A 23,955-nucleotide genomic window follows, 5' to 3' on the forward strand; every position below is an offset into this window, starting at 1 on the left:
ATTAGGAAAGAAAAAAAGAGCAAGCAGTCTATCAACAGTTTATTTCTTCATAACACAATATTTTAAATTAACAATTATTTTCAACAATAAATAAAATTACATATCACAATTGTGTGGCCATCTTGGAAATGGCAAGGTGTCTTTGATATTAGATATATTACATAAAACCTGCATTATTCTCTCAAGTCCTAAACCAAAGCCACCAGTGGGTATGTTACCAAATTTCCTCAGTTCTAAATACCAGTTCAACTGTTCAGATGGCAGTTTTCTCTTTAGTTTATCATAGTTATCTTCTCTGAGACTCCCACCGACAATCTCACCAGTTATTGGTGCTAGCAAGTCTAAAGCGTCCACCTAAAATGAAGGACAAAATTAATTTACACTGAAATAATTGTTCCAAGATAATTTTATTCAATTTCAACTTCACTTTCAATTTTCAAACAATTCATAAAAATGCATGTAATAATAGTTCATTTATTGAAGTGTAAACAACGAAATAAGATAATTAGAGCAAATATTTCAAACTAGACACAAAGTTATAGTCAGATGAAATCTTTATGACATCTTGGAATTCAGTTGCAGTGTCGCTAGTCTCAGGCATACATAAAGTAGAAAGACTGTTTTGTTTGTAAATTTGTGTGTGTGTGTAATCTGTATCAACTAACCTTTGTACTGTCTAAAGGAGATTCCTTCATATAAAATGACTTCAAATCTTTGGGCCATTGTGTTACAAAAACTGGTACTTTACAATAATCCACTAGGGCTAATTCTTGCTCCTTATTAATGCCTTCCTCAGTTGATATTAAACCTTTCTTGTCTAAAATATTCCTTGCCTCATCATATGTTAATGTAATGAAATCTTTATTTGTCCACTTAGGTGCTCTGTTATTCTTATCAATTAAAAACATGTCTGACTCATTGGTATTCCATGTCTCGACAAATAAATATTTCAATAAATCCTCTATAACATCCTGTAGTTTTAATATGCTTTCACAGAAGGCTATTTCTGCTTCCAACATGTAAAATTCTGATAGATGTAGCCTTGACCTGGAATTTTCAGCTCTAAAAGTTGGACCCAGAGTGTAGACATTGCCCATTCCTCTACAAATAGATTCTAAATGCAACTGGCCTGATACAGTCAAGTATGTCTTGGTGCCGAAATATACTGTATCTCTATTACATCCTTCTTGCATCATCACCTTAATAGTTTCATCGTTTTCAGGCTGCACTTTAAAGACTTCTCCTGCGCCTTCACAATCGTTAGACGTTAAAATAGGAGTGTTGATATGCAAGTAGTTCTTAGATGCGAAATATTCATGGATGTGCCTGGTAAGTGCATTCCTCACTCTTAATATAGCGGAAAAGTAATTAGTGCGTGATCGTAAATGTAGGTATTGTCTTACGTACTCGGGAGGGTGCGCAGTACGCGGATTAAAAGGGTAACCGTCCAAGACTACGCATTTGCCAAGTACAGTAACATTTTCTGCTAGCAACTCCAGTTGACCGCGAGGACTTTTCGAAAGTTTTCCAGCTATGTGCACGGAGCTACCGTACGTCAACGCGTCGGTTTTAAGATGCTTGGGAATGAGAATTTGCAACTTTTGAGCACAAGAGCCGTCGTTTACGTCCGCGAAAATGTGATCTTTCTGTATCCGAAGACTTTTTACCCAACCCTGAATCAACAAAAGCAAAATGTAAATATTGCATTTAAATAGTAGATTTCTGTATTTTATCTAATTAAATAGGTATACTTAATTTTAATGTTAACCTTAATTTCAGCAACTTCACCGATTTTAGCTTTTTCCAGTACAGAAGATATTACACTATATTTTGAGTGATTTTGACCAGAAATGAAGTATTTTTTTAATTTGATACACACTCTTCTACATAACATTGCGTTAAAATATTAATTAAAATACAATTATATTTTTCCAAGTAATTAAGGTTATGTTTAGTTTAGTGTTTACTTGTTTTTTTTTAAATAACATTAACAACCAGCCACCAGTGTTGCCAGTTGGGTCTTGTGAAAAGTTACCCGAAATATTAAAAAAGTAACCTTTTTGTGTAAAAAGTAACCTTTTCACTAACTACTCTTGCTTTTTGCGTTCCACAGCATGGCTAAACCACCATTTCAGCCTCTGGGGGCTAAAATAATTTTGTTTTTTTGTTTATTAACTGTCTGTTACGAATATTAGCCAAGTACTAAATTACTATAAACTGAAGGACATTTTACTCGTAAATAGAATCATCTTAAGTAATTCCTCATGGGATAAGAAAAATACAAATAAAGAGCAAGCATTAAAAAAAATTGACGTTTATTTCTTAAATTCATACTTGATTTTTTTAAGAAATTCAATGTGACTGCAAATTGCAACTTACTTATTTCGCAACGTCAATTGTAACGTCTTCATTTATAGTGAGATTGACACAAAAACATCGATGATTTCTTGAGCATTTGTCCGCATTTCTTGATTTAACGACCGTTCTGTTTTAGATATACGAAATTGTAAGTAAATTTTAAAAATTCCTAAATATCACGTAAAAGTAACCTTTTTATTAATGTAATCTAAAAGTTACCAATGCAGTCAAAAAATCACCTAAAAGGTTACAAAAGTAACCTTCTGGCAACACTGCCAGCCACAGACTATGTACTATTCATTCAAGTTCCCAGCTGACAATCATTTTATTACAGTGAAAACATGCAGCATGAAAGAAACATGTAAACAGCGTAGACAGAGAAGTATATATAGACAGATGGGCGTGAAACCGTTGCATTTTGCTTGCCAAATGCTACTTAAGATGCTAAAAAGTAATAAGAAGAGCTCTTGGGGTGATATATCTATACTAATATTATAAAGCTGAAGAAGTTTGTTTGTTTGTTTGATTGAACGTGCTAATCTCAGGAACTACTTGTGATAAAATAAACAGAGACCAATTAGAGAGGTAATGTGGTATTGCGTATCCATAGTAATATTTAATTTGTAGCTTATCAAGAAGTTAAAAGTTCGTATTTGCACAAGTCCCATGCACATGTCGACGCTAATCACTTGACTTGAATATACTTTTGGCTCTATCATCCCGATGCATTTTGTAAACTGTTGTAAAATCAGTTGAACAAAGAAAATCGATAAACACGTATTTCTTTTACCCTCGCCTTCTTCTACACATGGCAAAACTGATTAGCGTTGACATGTGCATGGAACATAAAACAGCGTTATCAACATATTGAATAAGATAAGCTACAAACTAGACATTACTATGGATACATTACAGTGGTATTATAAATCGTATGTCATTCGTAAAGCTTGTTCTGAACAAATATTTTTTATCATTAAATCGGCTTATTTTTAAATGGGGATGATGACTAGGTTTGAATATATTGATTTTTATGAGACATTCAGGTAAATAAGGTCAATATTACAGTTGTATCGTGTAGACTACAATAATTAATTAAACTCCTAATTAATTAGAGCTCCTAACGTGAACACACCTTTTATTTAAATGCCATCTAACCGTAACAACATAAATTATAACCGGCAAAGTGATAACCCCGATGGCAAACAATTAATATTACGAGACGGAGGTCCTGGGTTCGATCCCCGGCTGGGCAGATTAAGATTTTCTTAATTTGTCCAGGTCTAGCTGGTGGGAGGCTTTGGCCTTTGGCCGTGGCTAGTTACCACCCTACCGGCAAAGACGTACCGCCAAGCGATTTAGCGTTCCGGTACAATGCCGTGTAGAAACTGAAAGGGGTGTGGATTTTAATCCTCCTCCTACCAAGTTAGCCCGCTTCCATCTTAGACTGCATCATCACTTACCATCAGGTGATATTGTAGCCAAGGGCTAACTTGTAAAGAATAAAAAAAAAATGTAAAAACAAAGAATGACTGGATGTTTGCAAAAAAAAAATAAGATTATAAAATTTCGTAATCTACTATAATTCTTTTATCGTAATTATATAAAATTTTTAAAAGTAACATGGCGATACCCGTTAAAACCAAAATTTTGAATTCTAACCTCCTGCCAGTGTTGACATACGGATGCCAAACTTGGAAATACACGGCCAAAGCAAAAAACAAAATAAAAACCTGCCAACGTGGCCTTGAACGTAGCATGCTAAAAATAAAAAGATTGGATAAAATAAGACACACAAAAATAAGGTCTATTACAAAAGCCACCGACGCCTTGAGCTATGCACTAAAACTAAAATGGAAGTGGGCAGGGCACGTGGCTAGACTGAAGGATCAAAGATGGACTTATAAGGTCACTTTGTGGAGAGGCCCACAAGGCAAAAGAGGCAGAGGAAGACCATTGGCGAGGTGGGAAGATGAAATTAAAAAAGCAGCTGGCCCATATTGGTACCAAATAGCACAGGACAGAGACAATTGGACATCTTTGGAGGAGGCCTTCACCCATTCTGGGGTTCTTGTGTAAAATAAAAGAATTACTAACGTTTTAACATATAATTAAGTTATTATAAAACTCTGTAAATTTATGCAAGAAATAAAAGGCTTTTTTATTTTATTTTATTTAATTATATAAAAATTAATACATTTTTAGCTTGCTTACATTAAACGTGATATTTTTCAATAAATGAACTATAAATATAAACGCACAAATAACAAAGATATTTGTAATTTTGTTTGAACGCCCATACCAATCTAACGATCAGCGAATCAACGACGTCATTAATTCGTGCCATTTTGTATGAGGCGTTTTTCAAGGATCCGTGACAGTGCCGCAAACATGACCCTTTAAATCCTTGTAGCTCCAAAAGTAATGATCGCAGATATCCTGTTTTTACAATTTAAAAACTGTCATCATCCTTAATAAAAGGCCATTGTTGATATTGTTCAATGAAATCTCTTTACTCATTAACCGACTTCAAAAAAAAGGAGGAGGTTCTCAATTCGACGCGTATGTATTTTTTTTTATGTTTGTCATCTCACTTCGTCATTTCATAACCAATTTTGAATTTTTTTTTTGTTTGATAGAGTATACTTCTAGATTGGTCCCATTTAATTTTCATGAAAATCCGTTTAGTTAACTAAAATAACTGAATGAAATCGCCCATCATCATTATTAACACATATTCAGCTCACTGCTGAGTTCGGGTCTCCTCTCAGAATGAGAGGGGTTAGGCCAATAGTCCAGCACTCTGGCCGTATGCGGATTGAATTGCTAATTTAACTAACGCTAATTTATTTAATATTAGCAATGACTCATTCAGGAACGATTTTCTAAAGTAGTAGGTCTAGTAGTTGAAACCTTCATATCTTAACTTAAACTTTTTTATTCTTAATTGCTTTTAAATTATCCAAATTACAAAAATGTTAAAATCATAAAATGCACACAACTGAAAAGTGGAGGTCATTTTTACATTTTTTTATGTATGTAAATATGTTTCTTGCCTACATCTATTTAAGTTGTATTCTACGGTGTTCATAGACAATAAATGAAAGGTCAAAGCCAAAAGCACTCTGCATTACGTGTTTCTAGTCTATAGTGATCTGTGATTACGTGTGACGTGTGCTGTCAATTTAATACTGTTGTCAAATTTTTATAAAATCATGTTCATGATTACAAGATATTAATTATTCGTCTGATAAAGAATAAAACAAATTTTCCTACTAATAATCTACTTTTATTGGGCTAATTAAATAAATTGTGAGTATTTCAATCTATTATAATACATACTTTTTACTATACAATAATCTTTGTTCACCATCATTAATTTTTACCTAATTATCCTTAGAAACAGGTTTTTCTACGTCATTATATAAAGATGTATAAATTTCCTTATTGCTTAATGTCTATTTTTACTTTAGAAGCTACTTTACATATTTATATAGAGAAACCAAAATTTGAAAGCACATAGAAAGTGATGATGCAGTCAATAGATTAAATTGAGATTAAGCGGCGGTAGAGAGTATTAACTGTGGTCAACTAGTGATTTTGAGCCTCTCCCATGGGGCCAAATTGAAAACGAAAAGTTTGAAGCACATTAAAAAATTTAGTTTACACTATTCAAAACTTGGTAAATATACTTTCTCCAGGAATAAAAAAATTTAGTAGATGAGCATTGCTATGCATACTTAAATAATAATTCAAAAATATATATTATATAAAAAACTAAAAATTTGTATTTACAAATCCATTTGTTTTTTAACAATTTTGTCTATTATTTTATGTACAATTAAAAACTAATCTACTACAAAACTATTGCATAGAATATAAAATATCTACTAAATAGGAAATTTATTACTTAATTAAAACAAATTTGAAAAGCAATAAAGAATTAATAGCATCTTAATCATCTCAGTGTCAACTTAACACACAAAAGGTTGATTAATATTATTACTTTCTTAGACGTAAATACATTATGTTTGCTTTTAAAGCAAAAACAAAATGCTTAATGATAAATAACCTGAAATGGGCCTGACCTATTGTACTACTGTTATCTGCTGATACCAAAATTATCACAAGGTGAAAAACAACTTAACAATAATTAATGAAGAGCAGCATGGATACATAGTGTTATTGTTAATGTTATTAGCTGACTTACTTGCATAGTTCCTATTACCATGGGAATACAGGAATAAATTATAGCCTATGTTGCTCTCTGATAATGTGGCTTTCCATTGATTTTTCAAATTAGCCCAGTATTTTCAGAACCTTCAATGCAAACAAACAAACAATCAAATCTTTCCTCTTTTTAGTATTACTATAGATTTTATTATTTATTTGATAGGTGCATGGCACAGTGGCTAGTGATCCTGTCTTCTGCTGTAGATTTGTTTCCCATTACAAAACATATTTGAGTGACAAGCACAGGTGTTTTCTAGTATGTAATGTATATTCATAACGTATCTTAGTACCCAAGATAAGCTATTATTACACATTTATGATGAAGTTAATAAAAAATCTAGAATCTTCAACTATTGACTATTTTAACAATTTTGTTATTTAGGTAAAAGCAATTAAGAATACAGAAGTTTAATTTAAGATATAAAAGTTTCAACTACTAGACCTACTACTCTAGAAAATCGTTCCTTCATGAGTCAATGCTATTATTAAATAAATTAGCATTAGTTAAATTAGCAAATCTAAATCTGTTCAAAATGGTTTTGGTACAATACTTGGCCCATTACTACCATAAACTTACTGTTTTTGGTAGAATTAATGACCAAGCCATTTTCACAAGTGAGTTTCTAAATGAAAGTGAAATTTCTGCCTTTCCCTGACACACTTGTTTCAGAAGTAATATTATTATTTACTATCATGCATGCACTGTGATTATATTTAAGCATGAACAGCAATTAACTCTGGTTGCATGTCAGGAATAAAAAATTTACAGGCACCTGTAACTATTAATGTAAACATCTGTTTTTATCAAATCCAGCTGGAATCATGGATAATTCTAGAATAAAAAATAGCCTATATGTTATAACTAGTGGACGGCTGCGACTTCGTCCGCCCTTAGACCTCCTTAATATGGGCGTCTTGCAAAATCTGCTAAGAAGCCGACGTCATTGTATAAGCTACCTCCCTGCCAAATTTCATCTTTGTATGTCAAGTAATTTTTGAGATTTCGTGATTATTAAGATGTATATAATAAAGGAGTAACAAACATACATAATAACATAAATATTGTTATTGATTAGAAATGTGAAATTTAAAATGGGTGTTTTTAACTTCATCCTGAAAAATTCAGTGAGTTCTTGAATTCATTTGGCACAAATATTTATTAGGTATAGTATGGAATAGAACATAGAATATGATATACATAAGACTGCCAGGCACAGCTTGTCAAAAAGTGTTTCATTGCAGACTTCAACAATAATGTATTACTTTATTACAGAAAATGGCCGACCCTAACCCCCAAGCTGGAGACACGGGCCCGCCCAAGGGCATGCCAGCTCTGAAGGCACACGTTATTGCCAACAAGATAGACGTAGCCCTGTGGGGCATCAGGCTGCTCACCGTGCTCTGCACTATTGGATATGTTTTACCCATTTTCAACAAGTAAGTGTCCATTTTCAGTGCTGACAGCAATTTAAGTATATACTAGAGCCTACTATATTGTCTATTGTTGTACTTTTTCTAATGTCTAGCATCATTGTTTAGGAGCTAAGCTCGTAGTATCTCTGCATGATCAAATCAGAAATGTGGAGATCCGCAGAACAACCAAAGTCACAGACAAAACTCAACGGTTTGTGGTGAGAAAGAGCCGATGGATGTAAGGGTCCCAAGGTGCTGGACCCCACGCAAGATAGCACAGAATTGGTCGACCCCTTACCAGGTGGACTAATGACATAACGCAAGTTGTAGGGATTCAGTGGATGCTGGCGGTTCAGGATTGTGATGTTTGGAAGTCCCTACAAAAAGCCTATGTCCTGCAGTGGACGTCCATTGGTTGATATGATGATAAATGACGGCCTCCGTGGCGCAGTGGTATGCGCGGTGGATTTACAAAACGGAGGTCCTGGGTTGGATCCCCGGTTGGGCCGATTGAGATTTTCTTAATTGGTCCAGGTCTGGCTGGTGGGGGGCTTCGACCGTGGCTAGTTACCACCCTACCGTGGTAAAGAAAGATACCGTGTAGAAAGGGGTGTGGATTTTCATCCTCCTCATAACAAGTTAGCCCACTTCCATCTTAGACTGCATCATCACTCACCAGGTGAGATTGTAGTTAAGGGCTAACTTGTAAAGAAACAAAAAAATGGCAGGCATCGAATCTAGCACCCCTCAGCCTTGAGTCTTAAAGCTCTGTGTGCTGGCAGCGCGTCCGCGGCGTTCTACAAGGCTCTGCTGGCGAACGCGGCGACGTCGGCGCTGCGGCTGCACCAGCGCATCCCGGCGCGAGAGATCGCCGTGTCGCGCGAGTTCGCCAGCAGGCTGTTCCTAGAGGACAGCGCGCACTACCTCTTCTACTCGCTCGTCTTCATGAACGTCACGCCCCACATACGTATCCTTTGCTAATTGAAGCTATTTTTTATTTATTAATTTAAGCCTTTACAATCTAAATTACATAATATTTATTACATGCTTTATAGTTGAATTTCATCCCACTGCTGGGCAAAGGCCTCCCCCTTCCTCTTCCATTGTGTCCTTTCCATAGCTGATCGGGTCCAGTGTGTTCCTTCAAAAAAATTGTCTTTCCATCTACTAATTGGTCTGCCTCTTTTTCTTTTTTCATCCCTTGGGTACCACAATGTTGTTATACTACTCCAATTGTCATCTGATTTTCTTGTTATGTGTGCTATAATTGAAGCTATACATGAAAATAAAATTGAATTGTTTGTGTGTAATTAAAAAAAGCCGTGAATATATGAAGCCGTGATAGCCCAGTGGATACTACCTCTGCCTCCGATTCCGGAGGGTGCATTTTAAGAAATTAAATATAACGCATTTCAAACGGTAAAGGAAAACATCGTGAGGAAATCTGAGTACCAGAGAATTTTCTTAATTCTCTGCGTGTGTGAAGTCTGCCAATCCGCATTGGGCCAGCGTGGTGGACTATTGGCCTAACCCCTCTCATTCGGAGAGGAGACTCGAGCTCAGCAGTGAGCAGAATATGGGTTGATAATGATGATGATGAATTAAAAAAAATGCTTTTTCTCAAATCAAGTGCTTATAGTTATTTACACGATATTAAAACGCAATTGAGACGTAATAGCCCAGTGGATATGACCTCTGCCTTCGGTTCGAAGCGCGTAGGTTCGAATCCTGCCCGGGGCATACACCTCCACTTTTCAGTTGTGTGTATTTTAAGAAATTAAATATCAAGCCTGCATACCTGAGAATTTAATAAGTAACAGTAACATAGGCATTGTAGAAGAGTAACATAGACTAAATTTTATGCCCGTATTTCTACGGGAACGAGAACTACGCGAGTGAAACCGCAGGGCATAGTGTCTAATAAAATTTGTACTTTACAGCTATTAAATATATTATTAAAAAAGTACAGTTAATAAGTAAAATTGTACATGAATTTTAAAAGAATAATGTGCCGACTAAGATCAAAATCCAAGGTTATTTATGTTAATATATTCTGAATATAATAATAATATAACTTGCCTTCTTATCTGTAATTAACTCAACCGCAAACTTTGTAAGTTGTAATTAGGTAGGCAACTTCAAGTTACTTCACGTAAATCTCATTCAAAAACAACGTGCATATATGTTTATTGACTATGTTCCTACATTGAATAATGTTTTGAAATTAAATGAAAACAGAAATATTTAAAAAACTTGTAATGCAGTCTTGTGATCCAATATCCTTTGAACTCCAGTGCTTTGCTAAAAACTTAAAGTTTGTCAGTTAACTTACCCAGGCAACTATGGAATGGATCATTGGTGGCTTTGACCCCCCTCCCCCCTCCCAGGGCCTCTAGCCATGTTAGAGATCGTTTCGGTTTCTACAAACGCTTCGAAAATTAAAACGATAGGTTGATTATGTACATCAACCTATCGATCAGATATATCATTCCCGTACATTTTTAGATTTCAAAGCGTTAGCGTTTGTGGAGTCCGAATCGATATGTGACATGGTTAAAGGTAAAGGATAGGTCCAGGTTTCAAAAGCCCTTTCTCGATTGCTCAAGTGTAAAACGGTCTAATTAATAAAAAAAAATCTACTTAATTTTTAATAAAATAAAGAATCGCATAGCAAGTAATAAATATTTTTTAAACCCAAGTTGCAAAACACTTCATACTACTACTACTACTACTACTACTAAATAAATAAACTACTATTACTAAATAATTAAAAATAAAATAATTAAAAATGAAAAACCGATAAAAATTGAACTTTATTATCTGCAAGATATAGATACAAGCTAAATTGAATCATTTATACTTTATTAAAAAGGTATTACGTTAATTTATTCTCCAAAATATCTTTAACTCCTTGACCTCAATAAAACTGGATTTTCATGTTATAAGGTTTAATAGTGGACATACCTACGACCTTATGGAAAGCTGAGCGTCCTTTATGTATTTACTAGTAGATGATCGATTCTTCATTCACGTTTCTTCGTTTTTCTCTTAATCCCGTGGGAACCATGAATTGTTTTGGGATAAAATGTTGCTCAAATAACCACCTATATCTTCCAGTGAAAGTCCTAGTATTGGTTAAGCTATTTCAAAAAATTAGCCTGGATAAAGACAGACAAACAAAAATTAAAAAAAAATGGTATCATGTAAATTTGTGTAAGAATTAAACAAACGCAATAATTTTTAAATCACAGGAAAGACACTTGAAATGTTATTTACATTGTATTGATTTCATACAGATAGTTGAACGTACATGAAATGCATGTTCACAGAGCGATGAAAAAAATAGACGGAAAATAAAACTTAGATGTCTTAACAAAGAACGATGCAAGAAGTACGTACATTGGATTCGGTAGTTGTAAACGGTAGATAAAGTCATAATATTATCATAACAGTATGGCATTTATACAGGAGTGCAATTGAAACATTATAGTACGCTTGTGTTTATTGTATATATGTAGTGTTTATTTTCTCTCAGTTATATTTATTTTATTACTAGCTGACGCCGCGCGGTTTTACCCGCGTGGTTCCCGTTCCTGTAGAAATATGGGATAATATATAGCATATAGACTTCCTCTATAAATTTGCTATCTAACACTGAAAGAAATTTCAAATCGGACCAGTAGTTCCTGAGGCTAGCGCATTCAATCAAACAAACTCTTTAGCTTTTTAATATTAGTATAGATTGACAGTAAAATAGGGTAAGGTTGCCTAGTCATACCACGCGTATGTTATAATTTTATTTCCATAAAGGATCTGACTTAAACGGTCTCAATTTAATCATTATTGAGATTGCCCTTACGTTTGCGAGTGACCTTACCTTAAGTTCAAGGATCTTTAAACGCAAGGGCCGTGATCGTTATATTTACGAGCGTATTGTTTGTAAGAGCTCCGTCTATGTTGTTTCAGTAGTCTGTGTCCATATCGTGTCAAGGAGAACCGGTGGACGCGCTGGTTGCGTCTTAATTACACTTTTATTGTTGAATGCTAAATAGTTTTTGCCCTCCGCGTCGGATTCTTCCGCGTTATTATTCTATATTTATATCTGGCCCTTCATTAATTATATTATAACTAGCGAACGACCTCGACTTCGTCCGCGTGGAATTCAGTTATTTACAAATCCCGCGGGAGCCATGGATTTATCCGAGATGAAAAGTGACCTATGTATTAATCCAGAGTAAAATCTATTTCTATTACAAATTTCAGCCAAATCGCTTCAGTAGTAGCGGCGTTAAAACATCCAAATAATCATACATACAAACTTTCGCGTTTATAATATTAGTAGGATTGCAACGGATAATAATTATTGAAATAATTAATTATAACTTATTTACAAGTGGGAATACGGGTATAAAATGTTACTCAGTAAAAATGTAGTTTTCTATTTGTAAAAGAATTTTCAAAATCGGTTCAGTGCCACGACTACAATCTCAAAATTTACCTCTTTAAAATATTTGTGTCTATTACTATTTTAAGTACCTTTTATTTTTTTATTTAAATACTATTATATTGTTAAAAAATGTTTTATTGCAATAATTTGTGTTATTTCACAGCCATTGTTCCTTAACTCCGTAGCAGTGATTCTGATACCAATATTTTTGTTCGCTCTGCTGCACGCTGCGTCATATTCGCTCACCATACTTGATGTAAGTATAAAGTACTAGCTGACGCCGCGCGGTTTCACCCGCGGTTCCCGTGGTTCCCGTTCCCGTAGGAATACGGGGATAATATATAGCCTTCCTCGATAAATGGGCTATCTAACACTGAAAGAATTTTTCAAATTGGACCAGTAGTTCCTGAGATTAGCGCGTTCAATCAAACAAACAAACAAACTCTTCAGCTTTATAATATTAGTATAGATTGTAGTTGTTATAGTAATAAAAGTGAATACTTTTATTAAGCCAATTATTATTTAACCAAATCTCACACACATTATATGTATTCGTATAAACTACGATTTAATACCCAATCTTTATCCAGACTGGATTAACGCAGTAATCTGTTTATCTTTAATTGTTTGTCTGTTTTGGTAAAACTAAACAAATAATCGGATTTTTTTAGTGATTTCCATATATTACACACAAGTTAAGTTTGAGTAAATTATCATGCATATAACTTTATAAGTACCTACCTTTTTATACCTTGTTGACATTGATTGAACAAAACAAAAAAAGGAATATAAAAAAAAGATTTTTGCTATATGTTATTATAGCTATATTAGTATAATATGACTAATACTCTCCTCATCATTATCATCATCTCCTTACCCTTATCTCACTTAAGTGGGGTCGGAAAAATATGTCAATCTTTACCATTCGTCTCTATTACTCGTCAACTCATCATCCACTCCTTTCACACAATCCAACCATCTCTTCTTTGGCCTTAATCTCCTCTTATGACCTTCCACTTGACTAATACTCCCCTATTAATAATAAATAATATTCCCCTCCAATTAGTCAGAATAGACTGTGTTAGGTTAGTGGGGTTGGATAGGGATATGGCTCCCCGGACTATAGGGCCCTCTTACGTGTGTTAGCATAAATTGGTACTTTAAGTGTAATCCACAATCACTTAATCTGGTGCATCCCGGAAAAAAATCATATAAAAAAATTGCCTTTATGAAATCACTTCAAAAATGACAAAATTAAAAAAAGCAATATTTTATATTGATACAGGGTATAGCCACCCAACCTTATTTTGATACAGGGCCCTGGAGGTAGGGTTTTGAGTAGGGGTACGATAGAGTGTAGGGTGGGAGTTGGGTAGGGGTACGATAGAGTGTAGGGTGGGAGTTGGGTAGGGGTAGGGTTTTACGCGAGCGTCCTTTAGTTGTAATACAAAAAATACGTGCGTACAAAGTACATATGTCAGAAGTGAAACTTCTTTGGCGAACCAATTTATAAATCTTGTTTATATTTATACAATTCTAAAACTAGATTTTCAAGACTTAAGAGGAAGGGAAAAAGGAGGATAGGTTAGGAATTTAATTGTCATTAAAATATAAAAAGTGTTGAAGATTAATGTAAATTATAATTTTTTTTTTTTTCAATTTATTTCTTTAATATTTACATTGCGCGATTTCTCTCTCTCGTTCAATCTTTCTCACTATAGCTCTCTCCCACCTCTCACTCCATAGCACTGTGCGTGATACGACGTTCGCTCTGTCTCACTTTTTCTCTCAATCTTTCTCTCTTGCTTGCTCCGTACTCTCACTCCACGGCTAGCTGCTTCATGCTACGTTCGCGCTGTCTTACTCTCTCAATCGGTCTCGATCTCAGACCAATTATTGTATAGGACCTGCCTCGCTAGACGTTACTTTTCTGTCAAAGTATATGATCAACGATCTAATGCGATTATAAAAACTGCCTCTATAGAATCGATGTTAAATAGTTGTAATCGTGTTCCTCGGTTAAAGAGCTCCGTAAAAATACCTTTTTGTGTAATTGAATTGTGTAAAAACGGGCAAAAACTTCTAGTTTAGTATAAGATATATACCAAATCTAAGCTCGTTTTCCTTAGAAAATGACAGACAATTTTGTTCGAGACTATGACTGCGATACAGGTCCTTCTATAATTGGTCTGAGGTCTCGATCGCTCTCTCTCTTTTTCGACACTTCCGTTGCATACCGGCGTGACGTTACATCTGTAAAGAAGTTTCACTTCAAAAGAAAAACATGAACATGAGTTATCTGTCCGACAGACGCTGGGCCAGAACTCGATGTGGGTGGCGCGCCTGCTCATCTCGCTGGTGGAGTTCCAGTCGCGGAACATCCTACGCGCGGCGGCGCTGGCCGAGATCGTGCTGTTCCCCGTGGTGGCGCTGCTGGCGGTGGCGGGCGGCTGCGGCTACCTCACGCCCTTCGTGTACTACTACTTCGTGATGTGGCGCTACGCGTCGCGCCGCAACCCCTACACGCGCAACACCTTCCGCGAGCTGCGCGTGCTGGCCGAGAGCGCGGCGGCGCGCCCCGCGCTGCCCGCGCCGCTGCGCTCGGCGCTGCTGGCCGGCGTGCGACTGGTGTGCTCCATGGCGCCGCCGGTCGAAGTGCAGCAGTGAGTAGAGATTTCTTTTTTTAACCGATTTCAAAAATAGGAGCAGAATCTCGTGATGTGGTGTACCACGAAGTGGCTGGCTGGTGTGCTCTATGTCGCCGCCGGTTGAAATGCAGCAGTGAGTATTATTTTTAACCAACTTCAAAAAAAGGGGCAGGTTCTCAATGCTACGCGCATGTTTTTTTTTTCAACTTCGTGATGTGGTGTACTACGACGTGGCTGACTAGAGTGCGACTGGTATGCATTATGGCGTCGCCGGTTGAAGTGCAGCAGTGAGTGGCTATCATAGTTTTTTTTTTAATGGACTTAATAAAAAGGTGCAGGTTCTCAATGCTACGCGCATGTTTTCTTTTCCAACTTCGTGATATTGTGGCTGACTGGAGTGTGACTGGTGTGCTCCATGGCGCCGCCGGTCGAAGTGCAGCAGTGAGTATTTTTTAACCGACTTAATAAAAAGAGCAGGTTCTTATGATGTACTACGACGTGGCTGACTGGAGTGCGACTGGTGTGCATTATATCGCCACCGGTTGGAGTGCAGCTGAGTAGCTACCATAGTTTTTTTTTAACGGACTTAAAAAAAGAAGCAGGTTCTCAATGCGACGCGTATGTTTTATTTCCAACTTCGTGATGTGGTGTAACTACGAAGTGACTAACTGAAGTGCAGCTGGTGTGCATTATGGCGCTGCCGGTTGAATGGGGATGATGACTAGGTTTGAATATATTGATTCTTATGATACATTCGAGTAATAAAGGTCAATGTTAACTCATTTATACATAAAGAGCAAAGATTGTCTGGATATTTGCAAAATAAATGAGATTATAAAATTTCAAAATCTATTAAAAATCTTTTATCATAATTAGATGAAAATTCATACAGTTTTAGCTTTCTTACATTAAGTGTGACATTTTTTAATCTTTGCTTTTATAATATAAATATAAATTAGTTAATTTGAATTAGTTAACATTGACCTTATTTACCCGAATGTATCATAAAAATCTATATATTCAACCCTAGTCATCATCCCCATTATGCTGCAAGCCCCAAGGTTGAACTTCTAACTTTCATTTTATATAAATTAAACGAACCACCATTTACATATATTTATTTCTGTTATTTGCAGGTAATTTCTTAATGAAAATGTATTGGTGGTGTGACCGTTCTACCTACAACACCGAGTCCATTTTGCATATTTGTAAGGGTCTTTAATTTTTAAGACTGCAATAGTATTTAAGTTTTCGCTTCTGACATTTTGTGAACTGTAACTTTAACAATAGACAATAAAGTGAAGATGACAAACGAACTCTTGGTAGTCTTGGTTATTTGCGTAGACAGAGAAGTCAATAGACAACTTATTGACCTGGAAGATATACATATTTAAATCTCAAAACACTACATTTAACTATTTTTTCACCCATACTAATATAAAGATAGCTGCTCAATTATTTTCAATCAAGTAGACGCTTTAATTTGTTGCTCACAATATGTTTATTTTTGTTTATCTTTGAGGATGCTTTCTATCTGTCTATATATTTCTCTGTCAACGGTTATTTGTAAAAACGGCCTTATTAAACTATTCAAAGATACAGATTAACATATCTTAGGGCTATGGTACTTTACCAATGTTTTTTGTGAAGGCTCAAGTATTTTTTTTACATCAAATAATTCGCTATAGACTTTCTTCAACACAAGACACTTTGCTCAACACAAGCGGGCGCAGCTTTATCGATATTTAAATACTAGATGAAACATCAATGCCAAGCAAAACATTTTTTATTGCAGTATTTTTTTTTGTTATTGTTGTTATTGCCTATTTGATGAAATATAGCATAGTTTTTATGTACAGATAAATTTATGAATGTATGCTTATTATACATAGTTTGAACGTCAATGTAGAACGTCACAGGTCACAATGTCTGCTAAAGGAGATGGTCCAAAATTGTAAGGAGCCCAGAATTAACTCCCAAGAAATGCAACATTGTGGGTAATAATGGCGGTTAAATGACGTTTTCAATGCAGTAATCGATTTGACGTTTGCTGTCAATTGTCATGTCATAGTTGCTCTCTCTATGGGCGCCACCTTGATAAAAACCAAAAACTTGGGTTTTTATTTTATTTATTTCTTTTTATTGAGTTTGATTATTCACTTTATTAAATTTTAAATAAATCCTTGTATTTTTTAAATTTTAATGATACTGGGTACAAAAATGGACCTGAAATGGACCATCTCCTTTATTTTAATAAAAAGTATATAAACATTTTGTTTGTGTTCTAGCAATATTTATGTGATGTTTCAACTATGTATTTATATTCTATGTGCTGGAGCCGATTTTGTAACGCATGTAACGTTTATTTTGTATAATAACTAAGCTATCGTCGATACCTCTTTTTTTCTTTGGTATTTTTTTAATTGCTTACGGGACAAACTTAAAGTTGTATTATGTTAGTTTTTTTATTAATTTAAGTGCGAGAAGCGAACAATTTCGGTCCAATTTAAGTTAGAAATTAGAAGATACTAGTGTAATTGATAAAAATATATTTATAGTTATATGGAGCATAATATATTATTATGAACATTATTTTTATTCTGTTATGTTTTCCTCTGTGACTCATATTTTTCTGGTGACATTAAAATAACTTGTACGTTTAAGATGAATATTTTTATCAATAATTTTCGTAACGGTGTCTATTTAGTGACGTCACAGAACTTTACATTGAAACAATACAAATTAATTTCAATGTCACTGAAATATGGTGTGCCTGGCGCATTTACTTTTTTTTGGAATATTTCAATTATTTCCATTAGGAAATTTTAAGAATGAACTAATATAATAAAGGAGCGATGTTTTTGTATTAAGTATTAATGCACGTGGTTTGGGGATGAATGTAACTTGGATTTTTTAAATAAATGTTGTGGTAATTATTTGTATTTTAATTGTCCTCCTTAATTATTAAATATGAAATGTTTGATATTTATGAAGTGAAACTTCTTTACTTGGGGAGTGAGCTGGTGTGAAAGTGCTACGAAAAATTGTAATCTAAATGACATAAATAGCGCCATCTGTAGTAACACTGCTAAACAACACAACGCACGTAAGGGTGGCCAAACACTGACAATTTTTAGTTGGCCGATAGTTGGATGACGTGATTTAGTTGGACAGATGTGCGCTGTTCTATAATCAGCCGACTAAAAGTTGTAAGTGAGCGAGGGCTCTAAGCCCAGTGCTCGCGACACATGGACGCCTACCGTGGAGGAATTCATCCGTACGCTAGACGTGCCGAATGTTCGCGCGCGCGTACCTCGGACCGAAAACGTCGTTACACCTCCACATAATCGCGACAGACCACCGAAAGGGCGTCCTTTACCTCGGGGGTCCTCCAAGTGGCCGAACCCGCAGGCGAAGGCACTCACGGCGACATGGATAGCGACGTAACCACCGGACATGACACGGCCCCTGCCCCCTGGGCAGGATATATAGCTATCCTATATATCCTGCCGGATATAAATCGGAGTCGGCGCGGGGCGACCCATCGAATCTGACATCGCCCCGACGCAGGATAGCGAGCAATCGCAGTCCCCCCGGATTTGACACACGGAAAGACCCTTAGACTGAAAGGAGTTGGAACTCAGACCAATTATAGAAGGACCTGTATCGCACTCATAGTCACGAACAAAATTGTCTGTCATTTTCTGTGGAAAACGAGCTTAAATTTTGTGTATATCTTATACTAAACTAGAAGTTTTTGCCCGTTTTTTACACAATTCAATTACACATAAAGGTATTTTTACGGAGCTCTTTAACCGATGAACACGATAACAACTATTTAACATCGATTCTATAGAGACAGTTTTTATAATCGCATTAGATCTTTGATCATATTTTGACAGAAAAGTAACGTCTAGCGAGGCAGGTCCTATACAATAATTGGTCTGAAGGTTGGAAGCAAGATCCCTCGCGACGTACCAGGGCCAAAGAGGCGAAGCCTCGAGGTCCGTACCACGGGGGAAGACCCACACACCATCAAGCCAAGTGCCGAATCCGAGTAGTAAAGCAAGTCCTACACCTACCTACGAGCTACTGCGAGAACGTTGTTCAGTTATGATTAAAGTATGTTATGATAATTTTAAAAAACGCATTGCAGAAAATATAGGTAAAGATCCAGACTACTTTTGGAGGTACTTCAAACAACATAAAAGAAATGGTTCTAATAGTCTTCCAAATGAAATGATGCAAAGTGGTAATATAGCTAAAGGAGGCCAAGCTATATGCGACGCTTTTGCTAAGCATTTTGCATCAGTATATCTGGAATCATGCACCTCTCAACTTGTTAATTACTCTATGCCACTTTTAGTTAACACTGTTTCCGGTACACCACTTAGTGATTGTCGAGTCACTGAAAATGAAGTGTTAAAGCAGTTATCTACTCTAGATTCAAATAGAGGACCTGGTCCAGACCTTCTTGCTCCATTTTTTCTTAAAAGATGCGCTTCTCTGCTAGCTAAGCCACTGAGCCATATATATAACTGTTCGTTACAATCCGGTATATTCCCAACCAAATGGAAAATTGCGTATATCACACCGATCTTTAAGTCTGGTAATCCCAAAGATATTAAAAATTACAGGCCCATATCAATATTATCTATTTGTGGAAAAATTTTAGAAAGTATTGTCCAAAAAAAGATTTATTACCATATCGCTCCTTGCTTAAATACACATCAGCATGGTTTCCGTCCTCATAAATCTACAGCTTCTAACCTAGTTAGCTATATATCCGATGTTGCTGAAACTGTTGACGCTGCTGGAGAAGTACATGCAATTTACACTGACTTTCGCAAAGCTTTTGATATGGTTAACCACAGTGTTTTAATTAAAAAAATTGAGTACTTGGGTATACATGGTTCATTATTACGGAGGTGCGAGTCTTATCTAGAAAATCGATCGCAACTTGTTGCTGTCAATGGTTATAAATCCTACAAAAGTAATATTCCATCAGGTGTTCCTCAAGGTTCACATCTCGGTCCTACCTTTTTTTTAATATTTATAAATGATTTGGCCTTAAACTTAAACTCAAAATTCAAAATGTTTGCAGATGATATAAAAATATACAAAACTATTGATAGCCAAGACGATGCAGATAAGTTACAAGGCTGTGGCGATGCATTAATATTTAGGTTATATAATAATTGTAAGTTATTTATAACTCTTTAAGCTGCATTGTACAAAAACCACGCAACATTCCTTTGTGTTAGAATTACGTAACGCCGATGGAATGTCAACCCTTGTTAAGTGCTCACACTTAGCCAATAACAATTCGACAGGAGTTTCGACGCATAGGCGCCAGTTCGATTCTCCAATGACAGCCGTTATATTTCGGGATACAATAATCCTTTGTTTGTAAAGTATTATAAATACTTAATCTTGGCCCCACTAGGCCAGAGTACGTTAAACGGCTTAACCGGCTACTACGCTTACGGCTAAATCGCGGCTCTCATTTCAACGTCATAAATGCGTCACATACGCATTCGATTCATCTTTGTTATTTAGTTTGTACATTCTATTTTTAGTTCTATTCCGTGTACAAATATTAAATATACCTTTTTATATTAATTATGGGAGTTTAATTCATACACCACACGCGCGCTCCCATAAAGTGGTGACCCCGACGTGATATGAACACGCAACCTTGTGGTGACCCCGACGTGATGATCCCGACAACAAACATAGTCATAAAGTAGTGACCCCAAACATAGTCATAAAGTGGTTTCAAATAGTCAGTAATTAATAAATAGACAATGTCCAAACACGATGAACAATCGGTTCAAGCTGTGCGCGTTAAAGTGCCACCCTTTTGGCCCGACGAACCGGCGTTATGGTTCGCACAACTCGAGGGTCAATTTGCGCTCGCGAACATAACCGTCGACGCGACCAAATATAATTATGTTATCGCGAACTTGGACATAAAATATATCACTGAAATAAAGGGCATTATAAAAAATCCGCCGGCCGCTGACAAGTACGAAAAAGTGAAGGCGGAGTTAATTGCTCGGTTATCTGTGAGTCAAGAGCTAAGGGTTCGTCAACTTCTGACCCACGAAGACATCGGGGATCGTAAACCGTCTCAATTTTTGAGACATTTACAAAATCTCGCAGGCCCTAACGTTCCCGATGACTTTGTCCGTTCCCTGTGGTCGAGTCGCCTACCGACTCACATTCAAGTGATCCTCGCTTCGCAGCAAAAGAGCACGTTAGAGGAACTCGCAAAGCTAGCGGACACCGTAAGTGACGTCATCGGAACACAGCAAGTGCACGAGTTGGCCGCACCTACCGCAAACGATGAGGTATGCGAACTCAAGCGAGCTATCGACGAGTTGACACGTCAAGTGGCTGCCATGTCGTCACCTCCGCACGCGCAGCTATCGCGTGCCCGTACTCGCCCGAACGAGCGACACGGCTGGCGCCACCGTTCCCGAAGCCCCGCCTACAACCCTGCAGCTGATACACTGTGTTGGTACCATAGAAAGTTTCGAGAAAAATCTACTAAGTGCCGCGAACCGTGTTTCTTCTCGCGTAATAGTGTTACGGGAAACGAATCGGGCAGTCAATGAATGCGACTGACAATGGCTGTCCCGTTTCACCCAGTCGCGTTATTGTTACAGATAAGAACACTAAGGCTCAATTTTTAATAGACACTGGTGCTGATTTATGTGTTTATCCGCTAAGTAGAATAAGTTATAACAATAAGTCTTTAGTTAAGAAATGCGATTATAAACTGTTTGCCGCTAATGGTACCGAAATAAATACGTACGGTACGATTAGTTTAACACTTAATTTAGGGTTGCGTCGGGATTTTCACTGGCGTTTTGTGATAGCCGACGTAACCAAACCTATTATAGGAATCGATTTTTTGTGTTTTTATAATTTGCTTGTAGATGTAAGAAACCGCTGTTTAGTTGATAAGCATACATCTTTAATTGTAAATGCACAGCCCGTCAACCACCCCGTTTGCGAAATTAAAACGGTTACAGGTACCTCGCGTTACCACACGTTATTAAAACGGTATCCTGAGGTCACGCGACCTTCTGGCGAGCCTACGATACGAGAGGTTAAACATAAAACGGTACACTATATTCGTACTACGCCCGGTCCTCCCGTATACAGCCGACCACGCAGATTAGCACCGGACCGCTTGCTTCGCGCTAAACGCGAGTTCGAAGTCATGGTTAGAGCCGGAATCGCACGTAGATCTGACAGTCCGTGGGCTGCTCCGCTGCATCTCGTACCGAAAAAAGACGGTACGGACCGTCCTTGCGGAGATTATAGAGGTTTGAATGCGCGTACAATACCGGACCGTTATCCAGTGCGTCATATCGCGGACTTCTCGCATAACCTGCATGGGTGTACTGTTTTCAGCAAAATCGATTTAGTGCGTGCTTATCATTTAATTCCTGTGAACCCCGCTGATATACCTAAAACAGCGATTACAAGTGTTTTTGGCTTATTCGAGTTCCCTTTTTTATCTTTTGGCCTCCGAAACGCCGCACAAACGTTTCAAAGGTTTATGGACGAAATGTTAAGAGACCTCGACTTTGCTTTTCCGTACATAGACGACATTTTGATCGCGTCACGGGACCACGACGAACACGAACGTCACCTCGCGCTTGTATTAGAACGCTTACGTGAACACGGCGCCGTTATAAATTCTGCAAAAAGCGTATTCGGTGCTTCAGAAGTAGAATTTTTGGGTTACCAGGTTACAGCGAATGGCACGAGACCTACGCCTAACAAAGTCAGTGCTATCCAAAACTTCACGCAGCCTAAAACTCTAAAAGAACTTCGGAGATTTTTAGGTATGATTAACTTCTACAGAAGGTACCTACCTAACGCTGCAAAAACTCAAACACCATTGAATCGACTCCTTAGTGGTCAAAACGTTAAGGCAAACACACCCGTAATCTGGACCGATGAATTAGAGCAGGCGTTCAATATAAGTAAACAGAGTCTTGTAGACGCTACCATGCTAGCTCACCCCGACCCGACTGCAGAGCTAATGTTAGTTTGTGATGCTTCCGACGTCGCGATAGGCAGCGTTTTGCAACAGAAAGTTGAAGGTAATATTCAACCCCTTGCTTTCTTCTCCAAAAAACTCAATACTGCCCAACGCAAGTACAGCCCTTTCGACCGCGAGCTATTAGCAATTTACGAAGCTGTGAAATACTTTCGCTTCATGATTGAAATTAAAACGTTTTCGATTTGGACCGATCACAAACCAATTGTCGCCGCTTTTCGCAAGGCATCGGAAAACTGTTCTCCACGTCAATTCCGGTATTTCGATTTCGTTTCGCAATTTACGACCGACGTACGACACATATCCGGAGACGACAATATCGTAGCTGATGCACTGTCAAGAATAGATACGATTTCTAACGACATTAATTTGCAACAACTCGCTATAGCCCAAGAGACAGATTCCGAACTTCGACATCTATTGCACAACCCTACTTCGTTAGACTTACAGAAAATTAAAATTTCTGATTCGAGCGAATGTAAAGTTTTTTGCGATATTTCAGGACCAAGACCGCACATTTATCTCACACCTGAATTCCGTAAACAGGCTTTCGATTTAGTCCATGGGTTAAGTCATCCTGGTGCTACGCCCACCATTCGACTGATGACAGAGAGATACGTCTGGCCTAATATACGTAAAAATTGCAGAGCCTGGACTAAAGCCTGTCTTGCTTGTCAAAGATCGAAAGTTTCACGACACACTAGAGCTCCAATTCATAGTTTTACTCCTCCATCTGCACGTTTCTCTTATATTCACGTTGATATAATCGGACCACTAGT

At 37.0% G+C, this 23,955-nt stretch overlaps 3 protein-coding genes across 3 annotated transcripts; 2 read left to right on the plus strand and 1 right to left on the minus strand.

The window, feature by feature from the left end:
* Positions 1–24: 24 nt before the first annotated feature.
* LOC112048471 (probable asparagine--tRNA ligase, mitochondrial) lies at positions 25–1,991 on the minus strand. The gene is made up of 3 exons (XM_024086003.2): positions 1,769–1,991; positions 666–1,673; positions 25–354 (listed from the first exon to the last, which is right to left on the minus strand). The coding sequence occupies exons 1-3, from the start codon at positions 1,892–1,894 to the stop codon at positions 97–99; spliced, it is 1,392 nt and encodes a 463-aa protein (XP_023941771.1). The 5' UTR covers positions 1,895–1,991; the 3' UTR covers positions 25–96.
* Positions 1,992–5,504: 3,513 nt separating this feature from the next.
* On the plus strand, positions 5,505–18,030 carry LOC112048472 (Krueppel homolog 2). Its single transcript, XM_024086004.2, has 6 exons — positions 5,505–5,667; positions 7,862–8,025; positions 8,784–8,968; positions 12,637–12,704; positions 14,759–15,111; positions 16,233–18,030. The coding sequence occupies exons 2-6, from the start codon at positions 7,865–7,867 to the stop codon at positions 16,234–16,236; spliced, it is 771 nt and encodes a 256-aa protein (XP_023941772.1). The 5' UTR covers positions 5,505–5,667; positions 7,862–7,864; the 3' UTR covers positions 16,237–18,030.
* A 2,873-nt stretch (positions 18,031–20,903) lies between these two features.
* Positions 20,904–21,716, plus strand: LOC128199361 (uncharacterized). Its single transcript, XM_052888554.1, has one exon. It carries the CDS (start codon positions 20,904–20,906, stop codon positions 21,714–21,716), a length of 813 nt encoding a protein of 270 aa, XP_052744514.1.
* The last annotated feature ends 2,239 nt before the right edge of the window (positions 21,717–23,955 follow it).

This window comes from Bicyclus anynana, chromosome 23, assembly GCF_947172395.1.
Source record: "Bicyclus anynana chromosome 23, ilBicAnyn1.1, whole genome shotgun sequence".
In the NCBI taxonomy this organism is placed as follows: Eukaryota; Metazoa; Arthropoda; class Insecta; order Lepidoptera; family Nymphalidae; genus Bicyclus; species Bicyclus anynana.

What these genes read in the sequence shown, in the direction of transcription:
- LOC112048472 (XM_024086004.2), top strand. Translation starts at nt 7,865, where the DNA reads ATGGCCGACCCTAACCCCCAAGCTGGAGACACGGGCCCGCCCAAGGGC. An exon ending in GTTTTACCCATTTTCAACAA is followed by an intron (nt 8,026 to 8,783) that starts GTAAGTGTCCAT and finishes GTGTGCTGGCAG; the next exon opens with CGCGTCCGCGGCGTTCTACA. An exon ending in GAACGTCACGCCCCACATAC is followed by an intron (nt 8,969 to 12,636) that starts GTATCCTTTGCT and finishes ACTCCGTAGCAG; the next exon opens with TGATTCTGATACCAATATTT.
- LOC128199361 (XM_052888554.1), top strand. Translation starts at nt 20,904, where the DNA reads ATGTCCAAACACGATGAACAATCGGTTCAAGCTGTGCGCGTTAAAGTG.
- LOC112048471 (XM_024086003.2), bottom strand. Translation starts at nt 1,894, where the DNA reads ATGTTATGTAGAAGAGTGTGTATCAAATTAAAAAAATACTTCATTTCT. An exon ending in GTGAAGTTGCTGAAATTAAG is followed by an intron (nt 1,674 to 1,768) that starts GTTAACATTAAA and finishes TTGTTGATTCAG; the next exon opens with GGTTGGGTAAAAAGTCTTCG. An exon ending in CTCCTTTAGACAGTACAAAG is followed by an intron (nt 355 to 665) that starts GTTAGTTGATAC and finishes CCTTCATTTTAG; the next exon opens with GTGGACGCTTTAGACTTGCT.